The sequence below is a fragment of the Anguilla rostrata genome, chromosome 3, assembly GCF_018555375.3.
Source record: "Anguilla rostrata isolate EN2019 chromosome 3, ASM1855537v3, whole genome shotgun sequence".
NCBI classification, from domain to species: Eukaryota; Metazoa; Chordata; class Actinopteri; order Anguilliformes; family Anguillidae; genus Anguilla; species Anguilla rostrata.
The window spans coordinates 27,319,647-27,334,931 of record NC_057935.1 but is presented as its reverse complement, the minus strand read 5'-3'; the positions used below and the strand labels follow the sequence as shown (position 1 = coordinate 27,334,931).

The 15,285-nt window shown below is 43.8% G+C and overlaps 1 protein-coding gene across 8 annotated transcripts in view; it reads left to right on the top strand.

The window, feature by feature from the left end:
* Positions 1–15,285, top strand: part of cdkl5 (cyclin dependent kinase like 5) — a 103,577-nt gene that overhangs the window by 66,178 nt on the left and 22,114 nt on the right. For all 8 annotated transcript variants that reach the window (XR_010328954.1, XM_064327080.1, XM_064327075.1 and 5 more), the window contains exons 5-10: positions 724–860; positions 3,259–3,379; positions 7,765–7,824; positions 9,375–9,465; positions 10,762–10,951; positions 14,681–14,761. Coding sequence is in view for 7 of the 8 variants with exons in the window: in XM_064327080.1 (XP_064183150.1) it covers positions 724–860; positions 3,259–3,379; positions 7,765–7,824; positions 9,375–9,465; positions 10,762–10,951; positions 14,681–14,761 (680 nt within the window). In the remaining variant the exon portion in view is untranslated. The remainder of the gene's footprint in view (positions 1–723; positions 861–3,258; positions 3,380–7,764; positions 7,825–9,374; positions 9,466–10,761; positions 10,952–14,680; positions 14,762–15,285) is intronic.

Sequence of the window (15,285 nt, the reverse complement as noted above, 5' to 3'; positions counted from 1 at the left end):
ATGGAAGCCATTATGAGCCTGAACAATAAGAAAAAAACAGTCCGAGACATAGGCCAAACCTTAGGCTTACCAAAATCAACCATTTGGAACAACATTCAGAAGAGAGCATTGGTGAGCTCTGTAATCATGTAGGGCCTGTTAGGTCAAGGACGATCTGTACAGTTGATGACAAGAATTTTCACCATAATGAAGAAAAACCCCTAAACACCTGTCCGACAGATCAGAGACACATGTTCAGGAGGCAGGCGTGGATGTGTCAGCGACTACCGTCTGCAGAAGACTTCACACACAGAATTACGGAGGCTGCCCTGAAATATTCAAACCACTACTTAGTTACAAAAACAGAATGGCATTGTTTGATTAAAAATCTAAAATTGTGGAGTACAGAGAAAAATCAAGGGGGTGGAATCTTTGTCCCAAACATTATGGAGCTCAGTGTGTATGTGCGCGCGTGTGTATGTGCATTTGCATGTGTGTATATACACACTGCATATATATGCACACATATACTGCTGTATTAATGGGAGATCTTCTGGTGAGATCCTGACCCAGCCCTTACAGAAATAAAATGCTGCAATACGCAGAAATGAAATATCATGCAAAATATTTTCAATATATTTTCATATACTTTGTTATACTGAATGATATATTGAAGTATATTTCATTTGTGTGTGGGCTAGCTCAGGATCGAATCCATTTTTGGTGCTGGTTTCTCCCCCACAGAGAATGAGGAGGTCAAGGAGACGACACTTCGGGAGCTGAAGATGCTTCGCACATTGAAGCAGGAAAACATTGTGGAGCTGAAGGAGGCCTTCCGCAGAAGAGGCAAACTGTACCTGGTCTTCGAATATGTGGAGAAGGTCAGTCCCAGACACGATTTGGCAGATTCATACATAATGTTTCCTCCCTCTTCTTCCCCTTCTCTTCGGTCACTCAGTTTGGTTGGTTTCCTGTGATTTTTTTTTCTTTTTCTTGGTGATTTCTCCATCTCTGTTTGAATTTACATAATTTGGTGGACTCTTATCTAGAGCAACTTACAAAAGTTTTTCAAATCTCAGTACAAGATGACTTCACATCCACATATTTAGCAAGTGCCAATCAAGGAAATGAACTATCCATGCAATCTGTGCAAGTTTTTTTTATCAATTAGGGAAACAATTAAGGGTTAGGGAATTTTAAATTTTATTGAGGGTATGTGTTGGGTAGGTAGGAGCTTTGGCCCTTTGTTCTTCAAAGAGGTTCTGCAGTCTAATGCTAGGGAAGTCGTTCCAGAAAAAAGGCATGAGGTTGAGTACTGATGTCTACAGAGATGGAGTTGCAAGGTGACCTGCGTTGGCTGAATAGGGAGTGGCTGAGCTGGGGCATAGGGCTGGACCATAGCCTGGATATAGGAGGAAGCAGACCCTGTAGGTCCACACTTGTCTTGAATGTGAGCTGAAACAGGGACCCAGTGGAGATTTGTGAGAACCTGGGGAAGTTCAACGCCAGTCAAGCTGGTGCATTCTGGTAGAGCTGGGGGGGTGGGGTTATGGTAGAGCTAGAGGGGGGTTTATGGTACAGCTGGGGGGGGGGGGGGGCTTTATGGTAGAACTGGGGGGGGTTTACGGCAGAGGTGGGGAGTCTGGTCAAGTGTGAGTTACAGTGATTGAGTCGAAGGTTTCATTTCAGATCAAAACTCAAAATAATTACCCAAGAATGACTCACAGTGATTAGTCTTGGTAAGAGACAATGCCACATTTGCAGTGGTCATAGTGTACTGCAGGGCAACTTTGGTTTGGGAGACTTAATGGAATATACAAACTTAGTCCAATATGCACATGAATGGACACATGACATTGGTGCCGTTCTTTTAGTTATGGTGTATATTTTTTGTATGTATAGGGGTATATGGATGATGGGTTAATATGTATGTTTTTTGTTTTGTTTTTTACTTTGTAAGTGTTGTTTTTGGGCTGTGGATTTCCGTGTGCACAATAAAGTTTAATCTTATTAGCAACCAGTAGTTTTAATAACCACTAATATTTATTTCACTATAGCTGGGCCGCCAGGTATCCTTACTTCCACCTATATAGTAGTTGTCGCCACAGGAAAGAACGTAAGGATTAGAGGATATCAGGATGCAAAACCAAAATGGAGTACTGTGTGAAATGAATGCTGTTTGTGGTCAGAAAATCAGTTTCTTGTTGATTCAGTGCTGGGCATCACTCTGCAGTCTCCACATACACACTAGACTGATATTTACATACTGTTATTCATACAATGCATACACTGGAGTGTTTGCTTTTTGTCATTCAGACAGTATGCACACTAGGCCTGGGGTGTCAGACTCCAGGAGGGCTGCAATGTCTGCGGGTTTTCAGTATATTTTAGCATTTATGTCACAGGTGTCAAACTCCAGTCCTGGAGGGCCACAGTGTCTGCTGGTTTTTGGGGTGTTCTCAGCACGTGTTTCGTCATTGACTGGCTAAGAGATCCACACACCATGTTCCCAAGGCCTAAACTGGCAGCTGATTGGGAAGGAAACCACAAAAACCTGCAGACACTGCGGCCCCCTTGGGATTCGGTGTGACACCCCTGATTTATGTGATGAATCTAAGTCGCTGATTGGCTAAGGGGTCACAAACCTTGTTTCCAACACCTAAATGGGTGACTGGAAGGAAAGCGCGAAAACGTGCAGATATGACCAGAGGTGAAAAGTCCAGGGGTCAGAGTCCCACCATGTGTTTCTTCCACCCATGAGCTCAGCCAGCTGATTTCACTAATTAGTTCTACCCCCTGGCTGAAGAATTGTACTGATTAACAAGTCCAGCTGATTGGAACAAAATACTGGGGGGGATTTTTACTTTCTGACCCTGGATTTTCCATCTGTGGATAAGACGGCCCTCCAGGACTAGAGCTTGTGATCCCTGCCCTATGCTGATATTTCCTCACTGTTATTCTTAGGGTATACACTCCTCATTGTTATTCTTAGGGTATACAGTACACTCCTCACTGTTATTCTTAGGGTATACACTCCTCATTGTTATTCTTAGGGTATTCAGTACTCTCCTCACTGTTATTCTTAGGGTATACACTCCTCACTGTTATTCTTAGGGTATACACTCCTCACTGTTATTCTTAGGGTATACAGTACTCTCCTCACTGTTATTCTTAGGGTATACACTCCTCACTGTTATTCTTAGGGTATACACTCCTCACAGTTATTCACAAAGTCTGTACGCTCGACTGATATTTCTTCACTGCTGTTTGCTCTTTCAGAATATGCTGGAGCTGCTGGAGGAACTGCCCAATGGGGCGCCACCAGAGAAAGTGCGAAATTACATCTATCAGTTAATCAAAGCAATTCACTGGTGCCATAAGAACGACATCGTCCACAGGGGTAAGCAACCCGCAAACTTTATCAGTGAGCAGGATTCTAGTTGCGAAGCTGGAGACTGCCTGCATCTGAGAAATCTCTTGCCGGTCTCAAACGGCCCTCAAATGTATCTGGGCTTGATATCGCCACCTGAATCTTTTATCTGAATAGTCCTTGATGCAACTTCATTCAAACCCCTTAAATAACCTCAGAGGGGTGAATCCAGTGCACCAGTGCATTTTTTAAAAATCTCTCTTTGCGCGGGTTTGCATCAAAGAGACTCATTGGTTACTTTCCTGATGGTAGAAAGCAGGTTGACCAGAGAAATATTTAATACTTTTACTTCAGACCTACGTGGCCATCATATGTGAATTATAAACAGGGTTGCCATTAAGTGGAAAAGCCACATCGCTGGAACAGAGCTGGCTTTTTTCTGGAATTAATGAACTTTGATTAATTGGGTAATTAGGATTCACAGAGATACAGCTGATGCTGCAGAATTTCTCACTGGTAGGAAAGGGGTTTAATTTGTCCGTTAAGTTTCTGGTAGGTCTGGTTAGAGGATATAAAACTTACTCAGGACATGAAAACACTAGATTAATTTTTTTTATAACCTGTTTGGACTTTCATACTAGGAAAGGACACAAGGAAAGGAATTAATTAGGTAAAAAAAAGAAAAAAGCAATTGGAATGCACCAAGACTGTTTGAGATGAAACTTTACTTCCTGTGCACAGTTGCTACCTTCTGCTGCCTCACTTCCTCTCCCAGCTTTCCCTAGCTGTGCCTTAGAGGCAGTGTTGATTTTACCATTAATATGGCGCCCTCATGCTGGCAGCAGTCTATGCCTCTTTCAATAATGTTGTGCCATTACTGCATAATAGCATCCCCTTGTAGAAGACACAACAATACTCACTTTGGAGTTGACCTACAGGCTCGTATCAAATTGAGAGCACATTAATACTCTAAAGCGGTATTTGGATGATACAGTTGAGGCCAAAAGTTTACATACACCTAGGCTAAAGATATTCAAACTCAGTTTTTCACAACTCTGCACATTTCATGTTACCATACATTTCTTTGTCAGACTTCTTCAAGTCAGTTAGGACATCTAATTTGTTCACATCTGAGGTAATTTTAAAACAACCGATTAGAGAGATTTATTTTGGCTTAATTCACTTTATCAGAATTCCAGTGGGTCAAACGTTTACATACACCAAGTTGATTGTCTCTTTAAACAGTCTGGAAGATTCCAGAAACTGATGTAATGACTTTTTAGAAGCTTCTGATTGGCCAATTGTCATAATTAGGAGTTAATTGTCACATTGGCTGTTTTTAAGGGCCTTCCTTTAGAGCCACTGCCTTTTTGCCCTTGATACAATGGGAAAATCCAAGTAACTCAGCCAAAACCTCAGAAAAAGAATTGTGGACCTTCTTAGGAGCATGGGCATCTGTACAAACAATTTTATGCAAATATAAAAATCTTGGGACCACACAGACTCCAGCTGCAACTTGTAAGGTTACTAACCCAAGACAACACAAAGGACTGTGAGAGTTGGAGGCACAAATTAACTCCTATTGGGCTAGAACGAACTTTGGTCCCAGAAAAGTTAGCACTGGAGGAGGTTCTCTGTCAATGACAACAACAAAGAGACTGGTGAAGGAGTTTGAGGCATCAGGTACTAAAGTATCTAGTTTTGTGTAAAAAGGGACTGGTTCACTTCAGAAAATAGATGGCATCATAAGGAAGGAGGATTATCTAGAAATACTGAAGCAACACCTCAAGACATCAGCTAGAAAGTTAAAATTTGGTCTTCCAGCAGGACAATGATCCTAAAGTTGTAACAAAATGGCTTAAAGACAATAAAGTGGAAGTACTGGAGTGGCCACGCAAAGCCCTGACCTGAATCCCATAGAAAATTTGTGGACTGAACTGAAAAAGCGTGTCCGAGCAAGGAGGTCCACAAACCTGACCGAGTTCCACCAATTCTGTCAGCAGGAATGGGAAAAAAATCCAGCAAAGTATTGTGAGAAGCTTGTGGAAGGCTACCTGAAGTGTTTGATTCAAGTTAAGCAATTAAAAGGCAATGCCACCAAATACTAACAAAGTGTATGTAGACTTTTGACCCACTGAAAATCTTATATAGTACATAAAAGCTGAAATAAATCTGTCTCTTAGCTATTATTTTGAAATGACTTTTTATGGAAATAGAGTAGATACCCTAATTTACTTATCACAGGAAATGTATGGTAACATGAAATTTGTGGAGTTGTGAAAAATTGAGTTTGAATGTCTTTAGCCTAGGTGTATGTAAACTTTTGGCCTCAACTGTAACTGTATTGCTAATATGCTAAATACATTGCTACTCCAAGCCTGTAGCTGAATGTTAGCATCCTTTCCAGGAAACACACTGACACTGTTTCTTTTGGGTATTACTGCAGGCTCGAACCTTCACTTAGGGCCCTGTTCAGACGAGGAAGCCTTACAAAGTCGCTTAGGCATTTTAGGCATAAGGTTTTAAGTCAAAAGATTTTTTCTAAGCATGTATTCAGGTCCACCTTGCATACCTTCTTATCTCGGATATTGAGAGTTCATCCTTGCACACACAGAAAAATGTTGCTTAGGTTAAGCACACACCCACGGGTGAACAAGAATGCCGGGACTTAAATTCCACTGGCACTGCATTTCTTGTATCTTTGACTTCTCTAAACACTGAGGAGACACTAATTATGGAAAAATAATGAAATCAAAGCATTCGTGAAATCAAGAAGTTTCTGTACATACAGAGAAGTCGTCACTATGAAGGAGAACGTAGCCCTAGCTATGTTGCAAATATGCTTTTTTATATTGATTTTCAGCTCATATTTTGTTTCTTTTTATCCAAAGTGTTGAGAATCCCTCTCCCCATGGAATAAGTGTGTTGAAACATGCGGGCAGTTTTATTATTTAGATATGGAAGCTGCAAGCCTTTTTATTTTGAATGTAAAGTGGTGGAAGCTGTCATTACATCAGGTGAATTGACATTACATACTGAAATGAAAATCCTGAATAAGTGATTGGAGAAACATAACAAATGCAGATGCTTCAAATGCAGATGATACCATTACGCAGTTAACATCCTATCATGCTCTGTGGCATGTATAAAAATGCTGAGCAGGCCCAGGAAATTATTTTTGGAATTGAAAAGATAGTATAGTACACATTTTAATTCATAATGAGAAATATACAGTATATCACTGATTAAGCATTTCATGAGAGATAAAAAAAATTAAAAAACTGTTGAACACAGTTGTACTTAGGCCATGTGTTCTGATGGAGTACATTAGATATTCTACCTATTTTGTGCATAAAATTCACGTGGGCAAAATGCATATGCAAGGTGAATTCTAGACATAAGTTTACTTTGTGAGATCTGAATAAGTTCTGTAGTTTTCACACTGATACTGTAAGGGTGTAGCTGCAGGGGAGGATCCTAATGCAGAAACACACTGATACTGTAAGGGTGTAGCTACAGGCATGGATGCTAATGCAGAAACACACTGATACTGTAAGGGTGTAGCTACAGGCATGGATGCTAATGCAGAAACACACTGATACTGTGAGGGTGTAGCTGCAGGCATGGATGCTAATGCAGAAACACACTGATACTGTAAGGGTGTAGCTGCAGCCTAGAATCCTAATGTGGAGAAAACACAGATAATCTAATGGCGTAGCTGCAGATTATGACCATCACAGTCTCTGTTTGACTAGCCTGAAAGAATAATTGCAGTCCTCTATCCTTTGAACACGTGCTGAATTATTTCTCAGTGTTTTTTTGCCAACTGGCTGGGATCACAGCACAACAACTCCAGATGGCCTGTGATGCACTGCAAGAAAAATGTGAAAATATTTGAGGGAAAATGCAGTCCGTTTGATATGATTTGACTTTCTGTTGTGCTCATTAAAAGGTTACAAGAGAAGAGTACCAGAGGCCTCCCTCAATGAAAATTCTGCAATTTATATGCAAATTTATTGTCTCATTAAAAATGCACGTATGAGATTACTGTTTTAATAGTCTATTGACCCTTTCTCCCAGAATTTGAGTGCTAAATTCTAAACTGGGCTGTATAAAGCTGTTTATTAAGTTAAAGATGTTTAGTGATGCAGTCATCCTGCTTTATCCATGTCTCTCAAAGGCTGAGATTTATTGCCTATAATCTTAAACTTATCAGTACTGCCTATTAATCATAATTTCTTAAGCAATTTATAAAGGGCTCAACAGTTCAAAATAGCACCGTAGATGATCTTGCGAAAACAAATCCTTGTTCATGGCTAGAGCGTGGCCTTCTCTGCCCTGACTTTTCACTCACGTTTGGTGCCACCAGCAGTGTGTCGAGTGTAAACACATCCCACCTTACTGCCTCTCCTCAGATATCAAGCCTGAAAATCTCCTCATCAGCTCCGAGGACATTCTCAAGCTCTGCGACTTCGGTAAGTGAAGCGGCCGCGTCTTTCCCAACCGCCACGCCCCGGCGCCCAGGAAACCGGCGGGAACGAGCGTTCTTCGACGCTCGAGCTTGCTTCGCGCCGATAGCTCGTCTTACTGAAAACGACGTGAGCACGGCGAGGCTGTCATTACGTCAGCATAATCTCACCCCTGCAGTTCCCGTCGTTCCAAAAGGCTTTCGTGCTCTCATCGCTCGTTCAACAGTTAAGCAGCCTGGTGTGCTGGTAGGGCTTAGCTCTTTTTTTTTGTTTATTTGTTTTTGTTTTTTTAACTTTTGAACTTCGCCAGACAAGACACAACGCAGACTGAGCGACAGCGTCTCGCGCTCCGAGCTGGCAGTACCGTGTCCGCTAACACACTTTGGGCCACTCCTGACGTTTCAGTTCGAGAGCTACGTCACAACGTCGTTTTGGCATTCCTATCCACAAACCTGTCTACTTTCATAACAGCGTAAGCAGGGTTTGAATTGCATTCTTCTTTTTTGTGGGAAATTGTGGACTGGCACGGGGGGCTTTGGGGAGAATTTGGAGACTGGAGAGCTGAAGTCTCTTTTTTGGGGGGGGGGGGGGGTAGGCTGAGCTCCCCCTGGCCATCCCCTTAATTGGAACCCTGCAGTAGCGCCATCCTTCCTGATGACCCACCATTGGGGTGCTCGAAATTTCAGTGCAATTTTTCTTCAAGACAGGGCTGTGGAAAGAGATTTGAATATTTACTATTAGAATTATTTGTTTATGCAACGATTTTAGAACCTCCTCCAAACTTTTGTTTTTACTTCTTTCAAGGGGGTTCTCATCTCAAATCCCCCCATAATTGGCACCTAAACTTTCTGACCGCAGTTAGGCCTCCTTGCAAACTTTTGTCGTAGATCAGTGATTCCAGTTCTGCATAGTCGTTTGTCTTTAACCAGATCACTTAGAAGAAGGATTTTCTCTGGCGCATGCTTAGGCGCTTCGAAAGTCATGGAGGGCCATATTACCGTATGTGTATCCAGTTTGGTTTGGATTTGCCTTACAGATGAATGCCTTGCAGTGTGTTATCGGGTATTTATCAGTCGGAATTATCACAGTAATATGACAAAGCAGGTGGACATTTTAGATTACTCTGGAGTATTTATTTAACATGACGAGTCAGTAAAAACATGTTCAGCTCATTTTTTCTACTTGCTACACCTGGTGGTGAATATGTATTATTGCAGGGAAATATCACTGATAACGATAGAGCCCTGTATGAAGTCCTATTTCACTTAATCGAATGTATTTTGGATGCCATTTAAAAACACATTTCTAAATCATATTATTTCCATCATATATAGTTTTTATTTGTACATATGTATCACTTTAAAAGGTATTAAATACTTGGTTCACTTTGGAAATAATTCCCGTTTGTGCTATACACACCTTTTGTTTGTAATTTTATTTTTAAATATATGAATATTGATCAGTTAAACTGTTGTTACATTTTGAATTAAATCGTTTTGTTGTTCATTTGGAAATGACATGCACTCTCTGACCTGTTCTGCTGGCTCCTCCCTCAGGCTTTGCCCGCAACCTATCAGAGGGAAGTAATGCAAACTACACTGAGTATGTGGCCACACGCTGGTACCGCTCCCCAGAGCTCCTGCTAGGGTGGGTCCTGTGTGTGTGTGTGTGTGTGTGTGTGTGCGCGTGCATGCGCGTGTTACAAAGCATATTTGGATACTTATGTGTACAAATATGTGTGTAGGAGTGGTGATTTGCTACAGGCTTTGGTTTTGACTTCATGGTCTGGTATGTTTTCGGTACAGCAGAAGGAAATTAAATTCTAAATATAAAATTGATTTTCATTTGTACTGAAAATGCAAACAGTGGCTAACTGGACATAATTTCATGCTGTGCCAAGTAAGACACGTTAACACTAAGCCATCGGTGGGAACTTCGTGAAAAGAAACCTTCCACGCGTGCGTTAAAGCAAGACTGGTGTTGTTTGGTTTGCGGTGTGTACCGAACTGAGGTTCAGTACGGATACTTGTACCATTACACCCCTAGTGTGTAGGTGCATTTGTCTTTATGCAGTTTTATGTCCCTGAGTGCATGATATATTTGTGTGTTTGTTTTTGTATGTGCATGCGTGTTTGTGTGTGTGCATGCGTGTGTGTATGTTTTTTTTGCATTCAGACACATGTACGCTTTTCTGTGTGGTGTGCACTTGCATATGGGTGTCCATGGGCCTACATACATGCTTCTGTGTGTGTGTCTGTGTCTTTGCATTTGTGCTCATTGTCATGCATGCATTTGTGTTTTTTTGCATATGTGTATGAACATTGAGAATGGCAATATGTGTGTGCGTGTGAGCATATGTGTTGTGTGTGTGTGCATGTTTTTGTCTCCTGTTTTTACTGAAGTGTCAGATTTGTTAAGGGTGTATTTGTTGTTGCAGTTGTAGTGGATCTGTCGAGGGTTTCTTGTTGAATTCCATACCTGCTGCGTTACCAGCCGTGCTACAGCGTTCTTCCTGCTTAGTGTTCAATTTGGCTGAGAAATGTTTAACAGTCACCTTTTTCAACTGCTAGAAATTGACTGTGGGGGAAAAAAAAAACTGGAAATTCTCTTGATATTTGAATTCCTCCTACACAGTTATGCTCTTCCACCATCACGCATAGCCTTTCAGCTCAAATATGTATCTTCCACCCCCCATCTCTTGCTTTTTCTTTCTCTATCTCTTTATCCATCTGTCTTTCCTTCCTCAGTCCACAAGTTCTCACTATATAAAGCTTATGCTGTATGTCTCCAGTAGTTGAACTGACAGCTTGTGTAAATGATTGGGTAAGGCAGTGTGTGTGTGTCAGTATTGCGTTGTGACAGTAGCCGGGTGTTTGCCGGTGTGCTGTCGATGGGATGCCGCCTGCGGAGGGAAGGTCCCCATAACTGCCGCTGCTTCCACAGGGCGCCGTACGGAAAGGCTGTGGACATGTGGTCAGTGGGCTGCATCTTGGGGGAGCTCAGCGACGGGCAGCCCCTCTTCCCCGGCGAGAGCGAGATCGACCAGCTCTACACCATCCAGAAAGTTCTGGGGCCTCTGCCGCCCGAGCAGATGAAGCTGTTCTACAACAACCCCCGCTTCCACGGCCTACGGGTGGGCAGCCTCTCTCTCTCTTTCTCTTACTCCCTTTCATTTTATTCTGTATTCTTTCTCTTCTTCTGCGCTTACTTCCTTATAATGTTTGTCACTCACACTTCTCGGTTTCCTTCCCCTCTCCTGCTAGCTTAATTTTCTATCTATCTCTTTCTCTCTGTCTCTCTCTCCCTCTCCCTCTCCCACTCTCCCTCTCTCACTCTCTCACTCTCTCCCTCTCCCCCTCCCTCTCTCCCGTCTTCCTCCTCTGTTTGTGCCTGGCTTGGTTCCCCGCGCTGTGACTAACTGGATCTGTGTGTGACTCAGAGTCTGAACGTTGCTCCTGGATTCCTCTGGCCTCCAGTGCGGCTGGCTGCTCGCTTGTGTGCGATAAGCGCTGGTGCTGTGGCGCGGAGCAGCCGGGACACCCACACCACGCGCGGAGCCGCCGCTCCTTTTCCCCCGCCGCGCCGCACCGCACCGCGCCGCACCTGCCGCTTTACTCAACACAGGCTCAGAGACACGGGGGCTCTTCTGATGGAGCTTTAGCCCAGTCAGTTGTGGACACGACGTTTTCTGGTTGCCCGCCCGCGTTATGTAGTTCCAAAATACAAATAAAGTAGATGTTTATGGACCCGCAGTGCTGAACTCCAGCAGTACAGTTTACTCGAGAGAACTTTCAGTGTTGGGTCACGTTTATAGGAATGCCTTGTCTCGATTTGTTTTTGTTTTTCTCATGCCGCCTACAGCACGCACACTATTTTTAGATTGAGTCACATGCACAAACTCTGATTTGTGAAGCGTTTTTTGCGAATATTCTGATATACACATCAACGTGGCAATTCATACTGAACTCCCATCACCTCCCATTGTGCTCAGCCGGGAAGTACGGAGCCAGAGAAGAAAGATTCATTAAGGCGCACATGAATCAATCTAAAAATAATGTGCGTGTTGTAGGCGCCATGAGAAAACAATATCGACACATCAGGACCGCTTCCATTTGACAGGAAGTCACTACGAAGTTCCAATGGGAATATGCTTGCCTGTACTCACAGTAGATGATGATGTTGTGGATCTCTGGATCTCCTTGTGTGTTGCTTTTTAATGAAGTACTTTGACCTATTTGTATTTGTATTAGCAGGGAACCGCTTGATGATTGTGGTAAATCGCTCTTATTTCTGAGCCTTTAGCGAGCTGAGGGTGTGGTTGCTTTTGTGTTAGAGTGTTGGTGTGTGGGCACACGTTTCCTTTTGCTCTGGAAATTGAGCACACGGTTGCTTATGCAGTTTATCTGCTTGGGTGTCTGTGCTGATGCTCAGCCACGCATCACCAAAGTTTGCAGTTCGGACAAGGTGATCCGATTACATCCATGCAGGTTCTCGAATCCTGATCCTGGACTGGAATAATAATGACAACAACAATAATAATGCTAGGTTGGTTCAGTGCTTTTCTTGCATGTGTGCCGAACACTAGACTGAAACATTAGTCTCCAGCAGGGGGAGCATTCTGTGCTGAGCTGGCTGTCCTCGTTAGAGGATGTTTCCCGTTGGGGAGAGAGGAGGATATTGAGGCCACCGAGCTTAAAGAGATAGTTCACTTTCTGGGGTTTTTGATATTATTTCTGGTTGAATGTGTGTTTTTAATTGGCCCAGACCAAGAATGTGAATAATATTTTAGATATTTTTAAAAGTTTCTGACAACCTCTCAAAATTGGCTGGTTTTTTTTTGGGGGGGGGTTTGAATTGAATCTGTTCATGTGTACGTCTACTGAAAATATAATAGCATAAACCCTCTAAACCCCTATAGTACTCTGAACCTTTTTTTATTAAGAGTTTTATTTAAAAATAGAGGAAGCAAGTTAAGATACTTTATACAAAGAAAATAATGTACATTCTTCCTTCAGAAGACATCTGTGGTCATCTACTTCCATGAACATGGAAACTTGGTTACAATTTACATTTGTAAGCAAAAGGTACCAACATCAGCCAATATGGTATGTTATCGGCCCCGCAATTTCAAACTGCGCATCTCTGGGTAATCATAATGGTAAATGGTAAATGGACTGCATTTATATAGCGCTTTTATCCAAAGCGCTTTACAATTGATGCCTCTCATTCGCCAGAGCAGTTAGGGGTTAGGTGTCTTGCTCAGGGACACTTCGACATGCCCAGGGCGGGGTTTGAACCGGCAACCCTCCGACTGCCAGACAATCGGTCTTACCTCCTGAGCTATGTCGCCCCTAATAATAATAATAATTAATAATAATAATGATAATAGTAATAAGAATACATTTCATTTATCAAGCACTTTCCTCGGGCTCAAGGCATGGTACAGTCAATCAGACATGGATCCCGTTCACAAAAACTCAGAGGAAGAAGGAACGGAAAGCCTTGCCGCTGTCATTCTTTTACGCGTGCGCTCCTGAAGTTGTCCTTGTTTATTCGGCCGTCACGGCGAGCGCGGCTGGAGGACCCGCGGGGCCGCACAGCGCGCGCAGGTCCTGAGAGAGGAGGGGAGAGGTGACGCCGCGCTCCGTCTCTTACGGGCGAGCCTCGCGCACGGCGACGGGCGAGGAGACGCCCCGGAGCTCTCTCCCGGAACGTTCTGAGCGCTCGGTCCCGTGCGCTCCACAGCGGGAGGGCTTTGATTGGCACATCTCCGGGGGGGGGGGGGGGTCAACGAGTGAGGTCTGACCCTGCCCTAATTAACCAGCGCGGTCGTCTGCCGTGACGGTGCGGGTCAGAGGTCACGGTCTTCGCCCAGACGTCTGGCGAGACCGAGGAACAGTCGGTCGAGTTACGGCTTTTTCGGTCAGGCCCCTGTCTCGTTACCATGAGAAACCAAAAACGGGGGATTTTCTTTTCTTTTTTTTCAAGAATCAGTGATTCAGTCGTCTGCCTCCCTCTTCCTCTGTCTCTCTCTCTCTCTCTGAGTCTGTACAGAGGGATTACTTGTGCCCTGGACTGATGTACCTGATTGGAGCTGACTGATAGGATTAGCTGACCTTGTTGCCAAGGTCACGCATGCAGCAGACCAGCTGATGGGTTCTCTCTGTGCTAGAGATCATGGGTGGGGCTGTGTCATACTGTAGACTGGGTTATGAATGCATTTCGCAAACACATCACTGTGCATGACTTGCATTTTTCTGGCCCTTTTATAGCAATCTTTTATAGTTATGTTCAGGCAGCTGTCCCTGCAGGTCCAATCAGGGGGATCACATCGGTATAATGTGCCTCTCAACAAGAGCTTGAAACTGATCATTTGGGGTCAGTCAGAACTGAAGAGTACTGTAACTTTCTGCTCTTTTGATTACGTGTATTTCTCTGTGTCAGTTTTAATTGTAATTTGTTCGTGTCTCTTGTCATTTAAACTTGATTCTTCAAGTATTTGAGAGTCTCAGTTTTTATTTCTGACCATTTCAGCTTTTCTCTTGGAGTATGTGTGTTTCAGGCCCTTCTGACTGTGTGTGTGTGTGTGTGTGTGTGTTGGTGTGTGCGTGCATGCATGCATGCATGTGTTTGCCAAGTGCGCATATCTGCATGTGTGCATGCGCGTGTCTGTGTGCACATGTATGTGTACATGTGTTCGCGCGAGTGCACATATGTGCATGTGTGCATGCACATGTATGTGTGCGTATGTGTGCGCGTGTGTGTGTGTCTGTGTGTGTATGTTACAGCTCTGTCTGACTGTGTATGCGTACGTGTATGTGTGTGTGAGAGCTCCTCTCTCTAACTCTGCCCTGTGTATCAGTTCCCTGCAGTGAACCACCCTCAGACCCTGGAGAGACGGTATCTGGGGATCATCAGTGGCCTGATGCTGGATCTGATGAAGGTAGGAACTTGTGCTCTTTTTTTTCCCTGCCTCTTCCTCCAGGGTGTAGTGGAGCTCAGATTTCTCAGCCAAGCCGCTGTCGCTCAGCAGAGCTTCACACTGGCAGCTTGAGCCTGAGATATCGCTTCACGAGGAAACGGGACCGTGGCGTCAGCAGCTGGGGCGCGTGTGAGGTGGTCCCAGTGTTTAACTGTGACCGCGTATTTATCTCTCCTGTGGCACCTGTCTCAGTGCTCTACACTCTACTGTGTCGCTCATGCGTAGGCAGGTCAGACTCTCACATATCTGCAGGATGGACAGGCCAGCCTCTCAGCAGGAATCCATGTTGCACAGCCCCTGCACAGACCCTGCACAGACCCTGAAAAAACCTGCACAACCACTGTACTGACCCTGAAAATACCCTGCTTAGACCCTGAAAATTCTCTGCACAACCACTGCACAGACCCTGAAAATACCTTGCACAGACCCTGCACAGCCCCTGCACAGCCCCTGCACCGACCCTGCACAGACCCTGAAAATATCCT